This window comes from Rana temporaria, chromosome 9 (genome assembly GCF_905171775.1).
Source record: "Rana temporaria chromosome 9, aRanTem1.1, whole genome shotgun sequence".
Classification (NCBI taxonomy): domain Eukaryota; kingdom Metazoa; phylum Chordata; class Amphibia; order Anura; family Ranidae; genus Rana; species Rana temporaria.
Window position 1 is genome coordinate 118,657,120 of NC_053497.1, and position 19,314 is coordinate 118,676,433.

The 19,314-nt window shown below is 45.2% G+C and overlaps 1 protein-coding gene and 1 pseudogene across 1 annotated transcript in view; both read right to left on the minus strand.

Moving 5' to 3' along the window:
* Positions 1-1,302: 1,302 nt before the first annotated feature.
* The window catches only part of PLXNA3 (plexin A3), a 207,702-nt gene continuing 189,690 nt past the window's right edge, over positions 1,303-19,314 (minus strand). The window contains exons 26-32 of the mRNA XM_040324278.1: positions 15,434-15,537; positions 15,224-15,320; positions 14,202-14,392; positions 13,927-14,096; positions 7,338-7,550; positions 6,049-6,199; positions 1,303-5,184 (exon numbers count right to left, since the gene is read on the minus strand). Of these exons, the coding sequence (XP_040180212.1) occupies positions 5,089-5,184; positions 6,049-6,199; positions 7,338-7,550; positions 13,927-14,096; positions 14,202-14,392; positions 15,224-15,320; positions 15,434-15,537 (1,022 nt within the window). The 3' untranslated portion in view covers positions 1,303-5,088. The remainder of the gene's footprint in view (positions 5,185-6,048; positions 6,200-7,337; positions 7,551-13,926; positions 14,097-14,201; positions 14,393-15,223; positions 15,321-15,433; positions 15,538-19,314) is intronic.
* LOC120914684 lies at positions 17,074-17,245 on the minus strand (annotated as a pseudogene).

The following is a 19,314-nucleotide window of genomic DNA, read 5'->3' on the forward strand; positions in this document are numbered from 1 at the left end:
ACGGCTGCCTTGCCGCCCACCAACGGAGCCCAGGTTGGACACATCTGGCCTCTGTCCTTTCACAGTGGAGTTTTATGGAGCCATAAGATGTTCACCACCGCAGCATTGCTTCATACAGCAAGTTCCAATTCTGCTTTTCTACAAGGTGCTGTGCAAATGGTGATTTGGTCGCACCAGCCCTTCCATCTATGCAAGAAGATTTTTTTTGTTGTTCATTATTAACTTTACTACAGTTTTCAATAAACTGAATCATGATCTGATCACATTGACTCTGTTTTAGAATTTATCCACACCGGATGTTTCTGATCAGCGCTTTTAATTGTGGCCACTTTTGTATGTTTGCTTATTATTTCACACCACTCCTGGTATGTCCGTCCACACAGCTGCTCCTTGGTCTTCCGAAGGACACTATAGATTGCTCCCAGAGACACTCATATCCCAGTCTTCTGGCGCCAGACTAAATTTTGTTGTTTATAAAGTTATGTAAAAGTATGTCAATCATTAGACATACTTTAAATTCTGCATAGTGATCTTTTCTATCCATTGATGCTCAATGTGTTCAATTTGTTCCTTACTTCCATGGTTAAATTATTTTACAGTATTGTCTGTGTTTAGGTACTACAGGACTGGTTCAATATAAGACAATAAATGAAGTGTAGCCATCACTTGGATAAAAGGATATATTTATGCAAGTGACAAAAAATAAAGAAATAAAAAGCAAAAAGCCCAGAGGTACCTACGCATACCTCACTTTTTTTTTTTTTTTTTTAAGAGCTCCCCTGAAGCCTGAAAGCTACCATTAATATTGCCACTGGTGAAGTTCTGCATAGAAGCCAATCAGCTTCCAGTTTTTAGTCAAACCTTAATTGAACAAGCTGAAATTAGAATCTAATTGGCTACCATGCACAACTGCACTACATTTGGCACTCTCAAGTTTTAGTAAATCAACCCCAATGTGTTCAGTGCATACTTCTGAACTTAAACTTCGAAAACTATCTGAAGACAGATTTACTATAAAAGGGATGAGTGGTCAACCCAGTTGTAAAAATTAGCAATGGCTCAGCTTTGGCCATTGGTGGTGCCATCACCACCAGAAGTGATGCCAGTCCTGTTGGTGATTCCACTGAGGGTACAGCTGAGAATGGGGATGTGGCTGGCAAGTGTCTTTACATACAAATTCAGACAGTATAACACATAACCAAAGTCGACATGCACATGACTGGTAACTGCAATACAAATCAGATTTGCTTCTCTGCTGACCATTATCGAGATCCACTGCTTACAAACCAAACACAAGGCAGGTTGGAGTTTGAATTCCTTTATTTTGCAAAAAAGAACATCATGAAATAAAAAGGCCATGCTCACAGTATCAGATCCGCTGCCACCGGAGACATAAAGTGCTGATAAATACTGTGGACCCTGCACGTGTCATGGTGTCACCTCTGTATCAGATCCCGTGGGGTGGAGAATGTTTCTAAGGCACCAAAATCCCTTCATTCACGGTGGAGAGTTGAACCCCTTAGACGCTGGTAAGGACGCAGATGGTGGTGGACGCTGCCTCCAGCAGTCAAGTACTGGTGTAGTGAAGGGGTTACGTATGATGAGGATGGGGGGAAGGGGGGATACAGGACAGTGGCACAGACTTACAAAATATATATATATCTTATAGGTTTCTCCTTATTTACACACTGTCACATTGAACCCTTTACGTGTGAGGTATCATGAGACAGGGGCACACAAATACACACATACACACAAGCTAACATGGAATGTTTCCAGTTTGGCAATAAAGAACATTGGCAGTTATAAAAACCCAGCACAGGGGGTCAGGCGTTTATGTACCTGGGCTGGACATCAGGGCAGCAGGTACCCGACACAGAGGGGAGGTTGGTTAAGTACGGAAAGAGTTAGTAAGTTTTGTGTTGTGGAAGGGGAAATAGAAAGGACATGATGGAGCCCACATCCTGGACTTGGCCTTCCTGTGAAGTGAATAGTGTGCTGGATATACTTCCCTGCTGAGCACAGACTAAGGTGCCTGGTCAAGTAATGGATAATTAAATGTGACAAAGATGATGGTCCAGTCATCTGCAGGATATAGAAAAGGGGATGGCATATTAGTCACAGATAATAGTCAAGAACCAGACATACTGATAGAGGTCTAGCTAAGTGCCAACCACTTATACTGGTTCATGTGTGACTATGAGGGTGTAGTCAAGTGCCAAATAGATCATTGCATTTGCCTGGACCCTCATGAGGGGCCAGTCATGTGCCAGCCCCTGGATATGATGGCACAGTTAAAGAATATGTCAACCTATGATTTCAAAGTCTTGATATGTGTCTGCTGTACCATGTACATGTATGAAAGATCATCTTGTTCTCTTTGTATTGCTTCCTTTATGTAAAATCCCTGGTTTTCCTGCCAGTCTCTTTGCTTTCCTAATAAAAACTGACCACACTAGGTGTAGTCCATTTTCTAGCTATGCCGAGAACTCAACCTGCTCTCCAATGATCAGACTGGTGCTGACAACACGCCCTCTGCACAGCCATTCACTGGAAAGACCAGTGTGTGCTGCTTCTCCTCCCCCAGCTCTCTAAGGTCCTTATGCAGCTGGGAACAGAGGGTATGTGATCACTTATATGGAAAAAGGAATTTATGTTTTCATACATACGCACAAATGTTTTGCCTTTCATTTCTATTTTAAACTGAATGTTTTTGTTTTAACAAGCGGAGAGTTTACATATACTTTAAGTGTCTGGTGTGGATATGAAAGTTTAGTCACGTGGCAGGCCACCAATACGAGAGTCCACAATGGTGATGGTTAGGAAGTTCCGTTAAGGACAACTTAGACAAGGGATGCAAACAAGTATTTGACCAAAAATAGAAAATCATTTAACAAGCAGAAATCAGGGAGGGCCAAATAAAACGTGCACGGTCATGAGGGCAGTCAAGTATTCAAAATAGTAACATAAGTTCTGTTATCAGGGTGGGTTTTAGCACAGGGATAAGATGAAACAGGCCCAAGTTCTTGGAGGTCGAAGCCTGTACCAATACTGCACCAGCATGGTGGGAACAGGGGAGGAGATGGGCATATAAAATAGGGGCTCTGCTACTTTGTGTTGAACCAAGAAATGTGATGCAGACTTGCAGTTTCCTGGCGCTTTGTTATTGCTTCTAATATATGCTTTGGTTTGTGTCCCCATTAGGAAACCAGCAAGGAGCTCCTCCCCCTTTGGGGTGGTACACATTACTGTAGCTGGCTCAGATGATCCTGATGGATCCCCCCTGCCCTGTGCTTTGGGTGTCATCTGGAGAAGGTCACATACAACACTCTACAAACAGACCCACAATAGCAGCACCACTCTGCCACTGACACAACACAGTAGGGGAAAAGACTGGTGCAGGGCAAGTCGCAGACAAAACTAAGACTTTCATTTTGTAATTTCTGTGTCACAAAACCCAAAGGCAACACTTGAGCACCTATGTTAAAATATATTATGTTTCACCACAATCTTAGACCTAATCAGGGGAATCCTTTATATGAATATGGTGCTTTTTTATGTGACTATAGAGAGGACACAAGAGAATCTGTCAGCTGACAGACATTTTGGTTCATTTCATTTCACACCGTTTTGCCATGCACCAACTAAATCCACACCGACTTCACGTCAGCAAGAACTTCAACTGCAGGAAAGTTTGGGGGCACACAGTCAAGACTGATTGCTTCATGACACCCCTCAAATGTTTGGTGTGACCTGGGTGGTGAACTAAGAGGGATAAAACTGAACATTCAAACAACTACAGACACACACACACACATCTCTCCGCCAAGCATGGCATCTATATAAAACACTGTCCACATTCTGCAGTGGAGGATAAAAACAGGAATAAGTTAAATAAATAAAATTAAATATAAAAAAAATGCATGATATAGTAACCAGGGCCTGGAATGGACTTAACCCAAATGTGCCCTGATACACAGCTGTACACAACACAACCGAGGCCAGTGACAGTCTGCAAACCCTGTAAGTGTCGCTCTATGGAAAAAAGGGGTTAAATTAGGACAAGTTAAATATTTACAAAGCAGGGAACCCAATGTCGTTTCAAGACACCGCTATGACCTGTTTTCTGACCTCCATCTTTCCACAGAACGTGACTTAGAGGGAGCATTGGACAAAAGGCAGTGAGGGGGGGTATGGGAGAGGGTGAGATGAGGGTAAACTGCACGCCCACTCACATCTGCCATCTTCCCACAAAAAAACAAAAAAAAATACCACTGATACCGCATGGCACAAAATCTCATTAACATAAAGGGAGTCCCCGCCTACCTACGATACCTAAAATCTGGGGAACCCCTCGATTTTCACGTCACAGATATGAAATAACTCCATCGTCTCTCCACAAAGTCTTGGGGGTGCACTTAAAACACAGGAGAGGAGCAGCAAGGAGATTTGGGGAACAATAGTGCACTGAGATTATTAGTGGGTAACAAACATTGGGAAGAGGGGTGGGGAGGGGGGGGGGGGAGGTGTCCCTCTGAGTCATATGGCTTCACAATACCAAAAAACATCGACGTCCTCACTGTGTGCAAGCTCCTGATTGGCCAGAGAGTCCAGGCAGTCTAGTGACGAGAGGGGCGGAGAAGGTTGGTGAGGACGCGGACCCCCTCGAGAAGTTTTGCAGAGAGAGTGAATGGTGTGCACACCGACCCCCACCTAGTGGTCAGCACAATATTACACCAAAGGTGTGCAGTCAAGGCTCTGCTCTCCCAAGCACAAGGCACTGGAACACGGGCACCTTGTCACACGGTCATAGAAGAAGAATGAGTGGGCATGCCATGGGGCACACAGTGCCATGGCTGGTGAAGATCGGCTGCTAACCCGGATAAAAGATTCAGGCGCTGGTCACACAGGTCCCGTCGGTGGCTCTGTGGAGTCTCTGTGGCAGTGCCATAGCTTTGCACATTGCCCGTCACCCTTCTAGTCATGTTGGCCTCCAAGTGGGCCGCTACCTATCAGTTTCTGGCTCATCTTGGGGTCCTGGGGAGTTGAGGTTGAGGGGATAAGGGACAGAGAAGGGGTTCACAAGGTTCAGCTATTACTTGAGACCATGTTGATAACTTGTTCCATCTTCTGGCGCAGTTTGTGTTTTCGGCAATAAGAATCTCGATCCAAAGCAGTGAGGATCTGTAAGAAAAAGGGAGTTATTATAGAAAGAGTAGAACATATGGTGTATGGAGCTGGTTATTCCATCCTCCAGCAATTGATACTGAGAACAACATGTCTACTCTTCACTGTCACTAGGTGGTAAAATGCAGTAGTTTCCCAGACATTCAAAACAATTAAAAATGATCTAGAGGTGCCTGCACATACCTGGACCAGCCCCCCGAAGCCTTGTCATTATGGCCAAATCTCAGCCCATTCTAATGGGCAAATACCTACAGGTAGTATGCAGCTTGCTTCCTTCTGGCCCCAACACATACCTACAGAACCATCACGATGATAGATAGAAAGCCCATATAGAGGTAATCAAACATCAAAGCCCCCTAAAGATAGTTAAGGGGGATTTGTCACTCCTGTGACTCATTAAGCTGCGTGTAAATTTCAGCTTGGGTTCTGCAAGCAGGAGGACATTTTCCACATTAACATTGCACTAAACATTGCCTTAAAAGAGAAACTATGATGGCTTTTGGAAATTTTTTAATACATAAAAAAAAAAAATCTCTCTCTCTCATATTCATATATATATATATATATATATATATATATATATATATATATATATATATATATATATATATATATATATATATATATATATATATACATATATATATATACACAGAGCGATAGATAGATCTATCTATCCATCTATATCTATATCTATATCTATATATATATATATATATATAAAATCTTTATGCAATTTTAATTAAAGAGACGTTCTACACAATTTTAACATTTCATTTTTAAGCACTGAACACAAACTATACAAAAGGATCACCGGTAACAGCAGCCATGTCTCTTGCCAGCACCACACCAAGCTCTTACCTCCTCTCGATATTTGTTGACATAGAAGAAGAGCTCGCTGAGAGCACTCAGGGAGTTGAACTCATTTGCATGGATGCGGGACTGCTCAACAAGATAGGCGTCCATGTCCTGGTCGCTGATTGCAGCCATCTTGCTGATGTCTCTATAATATCTGTATAGGGGAGAGAGGGGGGGTGGTACTAGCTTTAATAATACGCCCACGCCACTCAGCTTTAACACAACATGCCTGGCTGGCTCAATACTACCATTTTAACACAAATCTTTCATGCATAATCATCTAAAAGTCAACATAATCTGGAAATAAAAAAACATCTTGCCGATTTGAATCCCAACCATGGCACTGCCTGCTTGGCATTTGTATGTTCTCCCTGTGCCTGCGTGGATTTCCTCCGGGTACTCCAGTTTCCTCCCACACTCCAAAAGACATGTTGGAAGGTAATTTGGCTCCTGTGTATATTGGCCCTAGCATGTGTATGTACGAATGAGTTAGGGACCTTAGATTGTAAGCTCCTTGAGGGCAGGGACTGATGTGAATCTAATATATACTGTATATATAAAGTGCTGCGTGAATTGTTGGTGCCACTTTCAATTAATAAATGAAAAAAATATAAGGCTGCCGTTGCCGACTAAAAACACTTGCCGCCTAGCTCACCCTCTGACACTAATGCTTTCTAAGTTACAAACTTCAAACTTGCGTTCAGATTAGGATGGCCAGTGAAAGTCCTAGGCAGGGGCGGACTGACCATTGGGGCACTGCCCGAGGGCCCCATACCACTAGGGGGCCACATCAGGGTTGCCAGCCTCAGTAAAACCAGGGACAGTATGTAAAAATCTGTGTTTTTTTACATCTGTCCCTGAAACGTCCATTACGACATCCTTTTGGTCTAAAAATACCAAGATTATAGCTGCCCTGCTTCTCCCGTACCGTCCCACTGTGTGTGTGTATTCTGTGTCTGTGTATACTGTGTATGTATGTGTGTATAGAGTACTGTGTGGCCCCATAATCTCCTATTGCCCGGGGACCTCATGAGTTGTCAGTCCGCCCCTGGTCCTAAGAGAAGGCCTTATCTACCTGCTTGTTCTGGGTAACCGATTCAAAGCAGTAAAGCAAATGGGACAGCAGTATAGCCAAGCAAACTAGTATTTTCAGGCAGACAGTTCACAAATGACAGCCTTTTTTTCACAATAGGTTTACAATAAATGTGAACCAATTCCATGGTGTCTTCCAGCATGTTCTCCCGTGTGAGGATGGAAAATCACAGCTGAAAGTGACCAATCCAAGCACTCACCTCTCCACCCAAGTCTTGTAGTTAGGGATGTCCTTGGCGTAGAGCAGTTTGTTACTTGGCGAGTCCTTCCCGAGTCGGTGCTCAGAGGTGGAACAAGAGTCCATGAATGTCTGAGCCACCACAGAGAGGCAGGCGTCTGTGATGCTGTTCTTGTGAATGTCAAAGACAAACTGCGGGTTTTTGATCACATTCACCCAGAAGCGGAGAGGCAAACTGAAAAGGTCAGGAAGAAAAAATAAAACATTATCTGCAGAATTGCAATAGTTTAAACAAATAAAATATCCCCTCACTACGGTAGGTAAGGAACATAGTGCTTGTTTGATCTAGGGGACGGTCTTGAACAGAGGATTACATACTTCACTCCACAGTCCAGTGAGACCCAGCCGTCCTTTCCTCCACTCTACAGCCTGAGAATGTGAGAGGGCACTCCTACTTATCATGTACAATGCAGGACTAGTGGTGGCCCTGCACTGTATGCGATGTTGGCACGACCAGTTAGAGGCCAGCTAGAAGAACGATTTTAGGGCACCAGTTGGTATAGTTCAAACTGGCAAGGAAGGAAGACTGAGGGACTGTGCATAGGGTAATATGGTTATAGATCACCCCCTAGACAAAATAAGCACTATATTCTGCATTAGCTTTCGAGAGAACAACCAAAATTAATTATTTGATCTCATGTCCAGAGTTAGATTCTAAACTGGAAAAATATTACTGAGACATGGGACTTTCTGAAATGGGATGCATCATTTTTTCAAATATAGATTTATACGGCAGGTTCCCTTTTGGTGCTGTACATCTGTTAAATGCAGATGGATGGATGTGTCCTCCTGAAGGGCTTATAAGAACAGAAAGGACAACACAACCAATTGTATCGTTTTCTGTAAGTCTAAAGCTAGGCCATACACCAGTGGGTTGAAAAAAATAAAAATAAAAAACCCTCAGAGTTTCCTGCATCCACACAAGCGATGTGAAAGTAGGAATCTCCCCCACTACACTATTGTACTCTGACAGCAGGGGCCCCCCCTCCCCAGATACACTGATCAGCAGGCTGCAGCTTCTGATCGAATGCTGGATTTTCAGCAGACCAGTTGGACAGAAACCGGTCTAACAATCCGCTTCTGCTGAACAGATTGAAATTCGTCCAGTGCCTGCTGAACCCAGCTTAAGCTGACTGATAGACCTGGACTAAGGCTCGGTTTCCACTTGTGCGACTTGGGACCAAAAAGTCGCATGACAAGTCTTACCCCATGATTTCCAATGAGTACCGTTCATATCTGTGCAGCTTCAACGTAGTCCCTGCACTACTTTGGTCCCACTTTGATGCAACTTGAGGTCCATAAGCAGCAAAAAATGCAAAATCGCGCGACTTTGGGGATACGATAAAAACACGTTAATTGCAACCACACGGTGGAAAGCTGTTGGATGGGCAGCAGCAAACTGTGTCCTCCATGTGTCGTCTTTCTTCCTGCTAGGCGTCCAATAAGAGCACCTGTCCTTTCCTTTCAGCTAATCAGGTGACGGGTAGGAGACTTGCACTTCCTTATTGGCGGTTATTTAGGATATCAATGAAGTGGGGGAAGAGTTAGCACCTCAGGTCACGTTTTAATTGATATATATGTCCCCACTGGGGAGATTAACCCTTTAGATTCACCATGTTTTGATGGCCATTGTAAGAAAGTGATTTGAATTTCAACATTTTACACCTGTCACAGGATCAGGTGGTGACATTTTCCAATACAGACACTTATTTTAAGAAAGCCAATGCTACTTTCACACTGAGGCACTCTGCAGGCGCTATATCGCTAAAAACAGCGACTGCAAAGCACCCTGAAAGATCCGAGGGCTTTCACACTGGAGCGGTGCGCTGGTGACACGTCCCCTCCTGAGTCACAGTGACAGTCTCTCTCCATGCCAGGTGGTCTCTTCAGTCCCCTCCAGTCCAAACAGCTCCTGGCTTGCCTTACTCCCGTCCTGCAGACCCACACACAAAGCTCTGGCCACTCCGCTTGGCTCCCCTGCACAATGACATCACACAACACGCTCAGACACCACCTCCACCAGACCCGTCCCCCCAATGGCACCGCCCAAACACACTGTAGCAGGCACTTGGATGGTCTCAGCCGACTCTGGACCCGAGCTGCCAATGCACAGTTCCGAGCCGAGTGTCGCAGCCATATTTTTATACTGGCAACCTTTTCCTCTTACTGGCATGTACTGGCAGGAGAAAAGTGCCCATTTTTTACTAAAAAATACTAGCGGTTGGCAACACTGGCACGCACTGTGGGGTAGGATTCGGGTGGAGCCCAACATTATCGTTAGGATCAGTGCAGAGCCTGGCTTTACTGGGACAATGACACTTCGGAACAAAAGACCCGAGTTGGTTTGAATAGGATCTGTCAAAGTGTGAGCCGACACAAAGGATGGAAGTCAAAATCGAGGAAAGAGATAGGGAGCAAAACTCCAGTTTGAAACGCTCAGAAACCATATGCTGAACCCAAGCATTGAAGATGCAAGATGTGTAATTGTGTGTAAGAATTACATTAACATCTCCCCACCCTGGAAAGCCAAAGAGGGCTGGTCTGAGAAAGATAAGACTGCACAGTCTGCACCACAGGCCTTTTCCCTTGATGAGAAAAGTGCTCTAAAAAAAGGAAGACAATCTAGAATCAATCCTAAAAGGTACAAGCGTTCCACTGTCCAGCACCATAACCAAAGTGGCCATGTATGTGTGCCAACATGAGATCCAAGCGAGAGCAAAACCAGCAGTCACAGCTAAAATTAAATAGAATTCTACACAATTGACCCTTGGAATAGAACAGTGGCTGTATATGGCTGTAGGAAATCTAACTAATTGGTCATGGTTTGAAAAAGGTCAGTCAGAAGGAGAATGAGGCATGTTTTATAATGATTGGCAAATTTTAAAATGAAGTCACTCAACAAAAGGAGACTTTATGTCATGCTGTGGTGAAAAACAACCAAGGTCAGTGATGTTAAATCCACCAGTTTAAAGATGAATTCCAGGTATGGTAAATTTTGTACATTGCTGACCCTGTTTCTCCAGTGATCTCCACATGCTTCCAGGCCTTGTGCTGAGTGGCTGGGGTGATGCATGCTGACCACAGGAGGTTGGCTGCTCACGCTGAGGCATTCAGAGTCTCTGAATGAATGCAAAGCGTTATCTGACTGGATGAAGTGAAGCGGTGTAAAAGGAGTGAGAAAAGTCAAGCAGCAACATTTAAATTGAGATGCCCAAAGAAAAAAAAAAAAAAAAAGGAGGGCTCCTCTATGTGGCTAATCTGTGAACTACATAAGGCAAGTCTAGAATAAAGGAGAAGTTAAAAGCGGAGGTCCGCCTAAAAAAAAAAAAAAAAATATTAAAAACCAGCAGCTACAAATACTGCAGCTGCTGACTTTTAATATATGGACACTTACCTGTCCAGGGTGCCCGCGATGTCGGCAGCCAAAGCCGATCAGTAGCTTGGCTCTCGACTTCTGCCGCTGCCATCCTCGGTGAGGGAATCAGGAAGTGAAGCCTTGTGGCTTCACTTCCTGGTTCCCTACTATATGCATGCGTGAGTCCTGCTGCACATCCTCACTGGTCCCTGCTGTCTTCTGGGACCTGTGTGTTTCCCAGAAGACAGCGGGGAGGACAGTGTAGGCGCAGGACGTGGCGTAGGTCACAGCGATCACTGCGGTGATCTATGCCAGGAAGTGGGAGCAAATACCTGTATTACAGAGGTATCTGCTCCCTCCGCCCCCCTGAAAGGTGCCAAATGTGGCACCAGAGGGGGGGGGGGGGCGGGATTCCAAAAAGTGGAAGTTTTTTTGGGTGGAACTCCACTTTAACCCTCCAAACAGAATTGTCAATTAATTCCAGATGTTACTGTAGAAAATACTGTATATGCAGCCTCAGTACAAAAAAAGAAAAAGATATGTACCTCAATCTAGCATTCGCCCGTTAAAAACTTACAACAATGCGTTGCAGGGATGAGGACAGAAAAACTGCCTCAGCTCTGGACTGATAACTCCATAGGGAAGCCCTGGTCTGACCTAAAATTTGGAATGCTGTTTTAACTAGAAAACAGAAAGATAGTCAATACCGATCGCAGGACAGTTGCAGAGGGAACACCAGCATGGATAATCAGCTGCACCGTTTAGCCAACTGGAGAACTTTCCAGAATTTTCATATCCAGTAGCTGTAAAATTACTGGAGAAACATCCAGAAATTCAGGGCTGTCGGAGGGAGACCACCAGTGTAACTGAGAAAACCTGCAGTTTCCAGTGATCAGGAAAGAATGATTTCCCATTGGTTAGGCCTGGGCTTGAGATCCACCAAGTTGGTTGTTCCAGGTCAGCAACATGTTGTAATGGAGGATTCCTGAATGAAATTTGGCAAATTGCACTGCCTTAAAGGCTACTATAAGGCCGAGAACTTGCAAGGAAAATCTTATTGTGGGATGACTCTTCGACCCTTTATTCTTGATGGAACTTTTTCTGCAAGAAAAGCCTTTGCCTAGGATGTGTAAAGGACCAGGTCCAAGGACAAATACCCTTGTTGGGCTTTGGTATCACAAATAGATTTGAATAAAATCCTTTGAACCCGTCTTGTGGGGGTAGTGGCAAAACTATTCCCTGGGACAGACAAGAGAATTCAGGATATCATGCAAATCTGACTGTCCTTGAACAGTCTTTGGTTGATTTAAAAGAAAAAAAATGGTACCTTCTTGAAAAAAACACCGGTCAAACCCACGGATCTGGGATATCGGTGACCCAGAGAAGGGCAAACTGTAACGAATGTCACCCCACTCCTAAGAGGGTGCCCCTTAATTGGGAAGAGGGCTTTGGGGAAGACTTTGTGGCCCGAGTCTTGTGCCAAAAGAAAGTTCTGTTTTAAAGTTGAAGCCGGGTAGAGCGATTATTTGCTCTGCGTTTTGCAGCGTTGGAGGGTCCTGAAAGGGGGTTTTGGAATCTTCCTCTGTGGAAGTAAAACTTTCCCTCCTGTAATATCTTTCATGAATTGGTCAAAAGCCTTTCCAAATAGAGGTCCTCCTTGAAAGGGCACACATGAGGAGGCTTTTCAGTCAGCTTCGGTTGTGCAGGCTGTTAACCACAAGATTGTGTGCATGTGAAAGAAGATTAGGGCCATTCTGGAAATTTGTCTCATGTCCTGTTCTAGAGCAGAGGACCACAACCGCCATGTCGGTACCAATCCGTGGCCTGTTAGGAACTGGGTCACACAGGAGGTGAGCAGTGGGCAAGCAAAGCTTCATCTGCATTTACAGCTGCTCCCCATCGCTTGCATTACTGCCTGAGCTCCGCCTCCTGTCAGACCAGCGGCAGCATTAGATTCTCATAGGAGCAGATTCTACCGTAAACTGCACATACAAGGGATCTAAATTGCGTGCTCCTTATGAGAATCTGAGGTGATGATGCCAACGCTGGGGAGTAGCTGCAAATACAGATTATCATTTGAGAATAAGCCAGGTGAATTGACTTTGTGCTAGATGATCAACTGCTTGAGATCGCAATGACGGTGGCCTTAAAAAGGATGTTTGAGACAACATTCCCATTCACGGCTCAAAAAGTTTACTAAAGTTGCACTGATCTGGATACACTGCTTCTATTTGTGGCATTAGAAGGCAGTGAAGAGTTGATTGACGAATTTAAAGATAAAACAAGGAAGGGAAATAAAAAAACTAGTTAAAGCGGAGCTCCACCCTAAAGTGGAATTCCCGCTGATCGGAACCCTCCGGTGTCACATTTGACACCTTTCAGGGGGGAGGGGGGTGCAGATACCTGTCTAAAGACAAGTATTTGCACCCACTTCCGGCCACAGTCTGCGGGAAGACTGTGGGCAGGACGTCACCTCCCGTTGTGCTCTGGGAACACTCGGCTCCCAGAACACAGCGGGAGCCAATCAGCAGGCGCAGCGCAACTCGCGCATGCGCCATAGGGAACTGGGCAGTGAAGCCGGAGCGCTTCACTTCCTGGTTCCCTCACCGAGGATGGCGGGGGGCAGCAGAGTGACGAGCGATCACTCGTCCTCTGCTGCGGACGGCGCTGGACTCCAGAACAGGTAAGTGTCCTAATATTAAAAGTCAGCAGCTGCAGTATTTGTAGCTGCTGGCTTTTAATATATTTTTTTTCAGCAGACATCCGTTTTAAGCTAGGAGTGATTTCTCCGTAAAGTAGAAGAGGCCCATCGCCTTAGGACACTAGCTCAAAACTGAGGACTGAGAGTGAGGTAGTGTTATAGGGGAGGTGCCCAGTGGGCGGGTCCTCAAAATCTAGCTGGTGTCTAATTAACTGAAGGAATGAGCTTTTAAAAACCCAGGGTCTATCAATATTTTGCCGTTTCCTGTACTATAAGATTAAGGTATGTTTTGTACCTTGGCATGGATTTAGAAAACATTGGCTTTAAATATCTTATCAAGTTCTGAATATTGTCAAATTATAACCAGATCTCTTCACATGAAATATCACAAGTGTCAGAGGTTTGTCAGGCAGTTCTCATCTTAGTTTGTGTTAAGGGTGCAGTCATTTGACAGGTTTGTTTCTACTCAGGCATAAAACAACATTATTTGCTCACCAGTTACTTTTCCATGTGTGTCGGACGTCTGGATCCGTTATCTGCCTTTTATCAGCTTGCTCGTCTAAATAGTCAAACATGTATTTTATGGCAAGAGGCAGAGCGCTGCCCCGGTGGGCTGTGCTGAACACAGTCTCAAACAGGTCATCCACGAACTTCTGCAGAGTACCCTGCAAGGGGCAGAAGAGCAAAAATATGTGTTAGCCCTTTGCACACAAGTCACTACATACACAACACCCCAGCCTTTTAGCCCTGGTGGGAAACCATGGTGTTACCTTAGTGGCCAATAACCGGGTGAGGTAAATCTCGGACACCATTTTACTGCCACGGTCACCCTCTTTATGGTCTGTGTGGTCATGATTCTTCACCAGATGCCAGAGCTTAGTGCCAGTTTCTTGGTCAGGGGTGATCATGGGAGCTCGCGATCTCAAGCTGTCTGGGCTGCTGGATGTCCGTAGAAGACTCTCTGAAATGAGAAGTAGAGTTCCATTGGTACAACTAAACAATGCAGAGAAGAATCTGGTCTAATCAGTAACAGAGCATAGACAATCCAGCAAAAGATTGGCAAAGAGTAGATTTACAGCTGTCACTAGTCCTCTGCCCCCCCCCCACACACACACAATTACCGTATTTATCGGCGTATACTGCACACTATTTTGCCCTGAAAATCAGGGCAAAATCGTGGGTGCTCGGTATACGCCGATACCCGCGCTGAATTTGAATACTGCGCCGGCATATACCGAGCGCAGTACACTCGTTTATCTTCGGGCAGTTTCGTCGCCTCTCGCGTTGACGTCCTGGACGTACAGGACGTCACCACGAGAGTAGCCGAGCCTGCCCGACGATACACGAGTGTACTGCGCTCAGTATATGTCGGCGCAGTATTCAAACTCGGCGCGGGAAACGAGCGGGGAGGACGCCGCAGAAGGACGCCGGACCCGACGAAGAGGACACCCGAACCGCAGACGGACGCCGGACCCGACGAGGCCGCCGATGGACGCCGCGGAAGACACCAAAACTAAGTACAATTTTTTTTTTCACAGGAATCTGGGTCTAGTTTAGGGGTGCGCCCTATACCCCGGTAAATACGGTATTACACAGGCTTTACATTAGAACAGTCGGGGCCAGCAATAAATAGATTATTTAATCATTGCTGCTTTTCACACATTCTTACACTTATTCCTGGTATTCTAAATATGAAAATGGTGCAATAAAAAATTTAGCTCATGCACTAAAGAAGGGGGGGGGGGGGGAACAGACTGGAAGGCATCAGTGAGAAAGTGCGTAATATACTTACCATACCGGCTGAGTGAGCGAGTAAATGTGAAGGAGTTGGTGATGTTGTAGGCCGATACCTGCTTGGGAATGAGAGCCACAGTGGAGCCATCTGTGACCTAGTAAAAAAACATAAGGGGCAACTTGTAAAATCAAAAGTATACTGGCAAGTGCCATGGGAAGAGGAGACACAGACGAGGAGAGTATGAACTGTGTATGCTTTATGACTCACCTGGTAATGTGCCAGTGTGTTCAGCCTCTTCCAGTCACACTCAATTTTGGTGGTGACATCCTCATCCTGGAGCACAATGCGGGTGATACGGCCCTGACGCCATTCTGCAGAGAAAGATTGAAGAAATCACTAGTATGTTTTATTGGCCTAAAATATATTTTATTGATCTAACGCAGATTACTCATGAAAGTAAACCTGTTACCCTTTAGGAATTTATTGCTGTAAGCTGCCTAAGTGTCCTGCTGAATTGTATGTTAGAGGGTTATGTATAATAACATGGGTACATCAAACAAATATGACTGCTCCTTAGAATGTTTTTTTTCTTTGTCTGAATTTCTCACTTCCTGTTCATCCGAGCCATTCTGGCTGGGGGTTAGTCCACGTGCTCGCCCCCTACCTTGTGTTCACAGCGTCTCCCCGCAGGGATGTAGTCCTAAGGGAGGGGGCGAGTACGGTGACAAACCCCCAGCCAGAACAGCTCGAATGATGGGGGCAAGCTTACTGAAAAACAGCAAGTGAGAAAATCAGACAAAGAAAAAAATTATTTAGAAGGAAAATCAAAAGAAAAGGTTAAGTAAACCAACAATGCACTACCTTAAAGGAACCTATTTAGAAAATAAAAAACAAACATTTAAAACAACCCCTTTAAACCATTTTTTTTTTAATTGAAAGGCCTATGGCGTGCAAAACACACCCAAAAAACTTCACCCGGTGCAAAAAAAATGTCCACACACAAAGAGCGACACAAAAACGTGCAACGGGTGCTACGTCAAACGGTCCTCCATGGCGAAGGACCTGACCCTGATCCCCCGGGGCGTTAGGCTCCAGACGGGGACTGAGGTACTCACATGGTCCGAGCAGCTGAAGCCGACACGGATCCCATTCCTTGGAGGGTCTGCCGAAACAGAATCCTCCCAGTACTAGGTGGGGCTCCCCCTGAAGTCAGACCCCATGAGAGCAGGCGAACTAAGCCAGAAGGCCATGTCCACCTACTCGCAAGACGTTCAGGGCTGGCCCGTGGACCGGCACCCTACTTATCATACTGTGACAAACATGACACCAAACAAAAAAATACATAAAAGAGAAAAACAAGGGGTAAATAAAAAGAGAGTGGGGAAGAAGGAAGATGACGAGAGTGAGTAGAAAGTGACCATCGTGCAATACGATGGCCGGCCCTCCGGCCAGGAAACAAAAATTCCTCTGGTCCTAGCCAAAAGGCCCGGCCCTAGAGGCTGGCGTAATAAAAAAAAATGTGGTATGGTGACGTGAAAAAAGAGGGTAAAAAGCAAAAGTGCCGGTAAAAACGCTATTGTAATTATGGCACCCCTGGACTGCCACTCCAGGGGCACATCACCATAGGCTTTTCAAACAACCCTGACCCACAGCCCGGACAGTCACAGCCCCCTTCCCTACCAGGAAGGAATGAGAGCTCCGGAAGCTCAGGGAGAGAGGGAATAAGTGCTCCCCCTGTCGCCTCTTTCGCTCCCTAGCTAATTATACTCAAGAGGTACAAGCCTTCATTAGACCGCACCCCTTAACAGTATGGTGTGGTCGACGTTCCCTCTCGAGAAACTGGCAAGGTTAGGAACTGCATCAAATCCAGGCCAGAAGGCTAGGGACCCGGCCCTTCAGCTTCGACCACATGTTTCTCCGTCAAAAACAGAAGGCTCTCACCTCTACACCAGCAGGTTTTACATCCGCCACCCCTTTCCACCTCGCCATGTACTAGGGACGGTTAGCATAGCGCCACCTCCTGGCAACTGATAAGAACAGATACTACACTTGATCTTAGCCAAAAGGCAGAGAAGCGAAACCCCTTTAAACCATTGGGATGTCCGAAAGCAGTCCCACTAAGGAGTGGGCAAAAAACAACCAATAACAAGCCCAACGTTAGTAGGAACTGGGGATTACCTTCAGCTCAGAGAGATGCCTGAAGTACCTTGAACCCAAAGCTGTTAATCAGGATGAGGCAGAAATATTTATCTGGTAGAACTTATGGAACGTGTGAACCGAAAACCAAAAAGTGTCAGTCCAACAAATCTCGGAAGATTAATTAAGTAAGCCTTATCTGGAAGGGGGGGGGGGCAAACCTTAAGGCCATAAGCCTAAACGATGATCTGTCTGAGCCAACTTGAGATGGTGCATATGAAGCTGAGCACCCTGCCTGGACTAATCTGAATGACAAACAGGAATCAGTCTCCCTGAAAGATAGACTTTTACAGCCCAACAGTTGATGAACTGGAGTTGGACAAAAGCATGGAAAAAAAATGTTCTGTTCAGATGGAAAGCAGAGATTACCCTGGGAAAAAAGTCTGGGATGCAATACCACTTTGTCTCTGTGTAGGACCAAAAACCCGGCAGACACTTGCCAATGTGATGGTCTACAAGGAATACTTAATCAGAAAGTGGGAAAACCAGTAGTCTCTAAAAAAGAATATGAAAGCCGGAGATCAGACCATTCATGGTACTAAGAGCCAAGCATTGGTTAAGACCCATTGCAGAAAGCCCTTAAGACTCACACCAAGCAAACAAGGCCTTCCACATTCAATGACAGACTTTGTAAGAAGTGGACTTCTAAAGTCTTGAGCATCATAGGAATCAGAGACTTCGGGGTGCCGCTGTCCCCTAGAATCTGGGCTTCAAAAAGCCATGACATTAAAGCCAGTAACCTAGAAACAGGCTGGTAAACCAATTCTTGGGATAGCAAATCTAGATGGTCTGGCAGAGCCCACAGTGAATTTGCACAAAGTTTTACCAGGTTGGTATACTATATCTTAGTGGAATGCTCTCCCTTTAAATCCTGCGTGGCACAAGGAAGACATTTTAGGGGAGGAAAGCCATAGATCAGGGTGTACTGATCCCACAGAGCCACAAAAACATCTCCTGCTTCCGTCAGCGGGTCCAGGGATGTTGATTGGGAGATCAGATTCCTCAAAAGACCATTTCCTTGCACAAAAAGGTGCCCCCCTCCCCCATTTGACAAACTGTTGTCAGGATCCTCTGATGTGCCCAAGTGGATTTGTCAAGAGACAAAACAAATTTTCCCTCTGATGACCAGACATTGAATTGCAAATATTTTAAATGTATTTCTCCAAATGGCCATCATGAAAATACCCCAAGAGCACAACATAGCCAACACTTGGTGAACGTCCAAGTTGCAAAAGGCAGGCCCAATGGAAGTACCACAAACTAAGTGCAAAAGCCCTACACAAAAACACAGGTATCCTTGGTGAGATAGGAAGATTGGCACAAGTAAGCAGGCATCTTATATGTCTACTGAAACTGGGAAGAGAAGATAAAGTTGTCAGAAGCACACAGAGAGCTTCTTAAATAAAATGGCCTTTACAAATGTGAACACCCTTGGTTCCTTCATGGTGGGGATATAAATACAAAAAATGATATATACATACACACACACACACACACACACACACACACACACACCCCCATCACTGGCAGTCTAATGACCTCATATTAAATGTACCTCCCTGCCATTACTGCATCAATGGCTGCCCAATTAAAAGTGGGTGCAGGCACAGTAAAAAGCCTCCATCACTACACAACATCTGCAGTTTTGGACGCTGCGCTGCATCTTTGCAGGCATACAGCAGGCAGTCAGTAATCATGTCAGTAGCTTGGTGTTTGCCATTGACAACACACTAACATAGAATGGAAGCTGAGAGATACCTGCAAACAAAATAAACACTCATAGTAAGAAAGTATGGAGATAACTGGGCAATGTGCCCCCGGGGGGGTTTTCTGCTGGAGAAGATGATGGCATCCTTGGTTCAAGAGTCCAGAGCTATTCAAAGAGCCATGAGGAGCAAATGTTTCTTACAAGAAAGTTTAGTAGTCAAGCAGTTTAACCAAAGGGCCCTAAA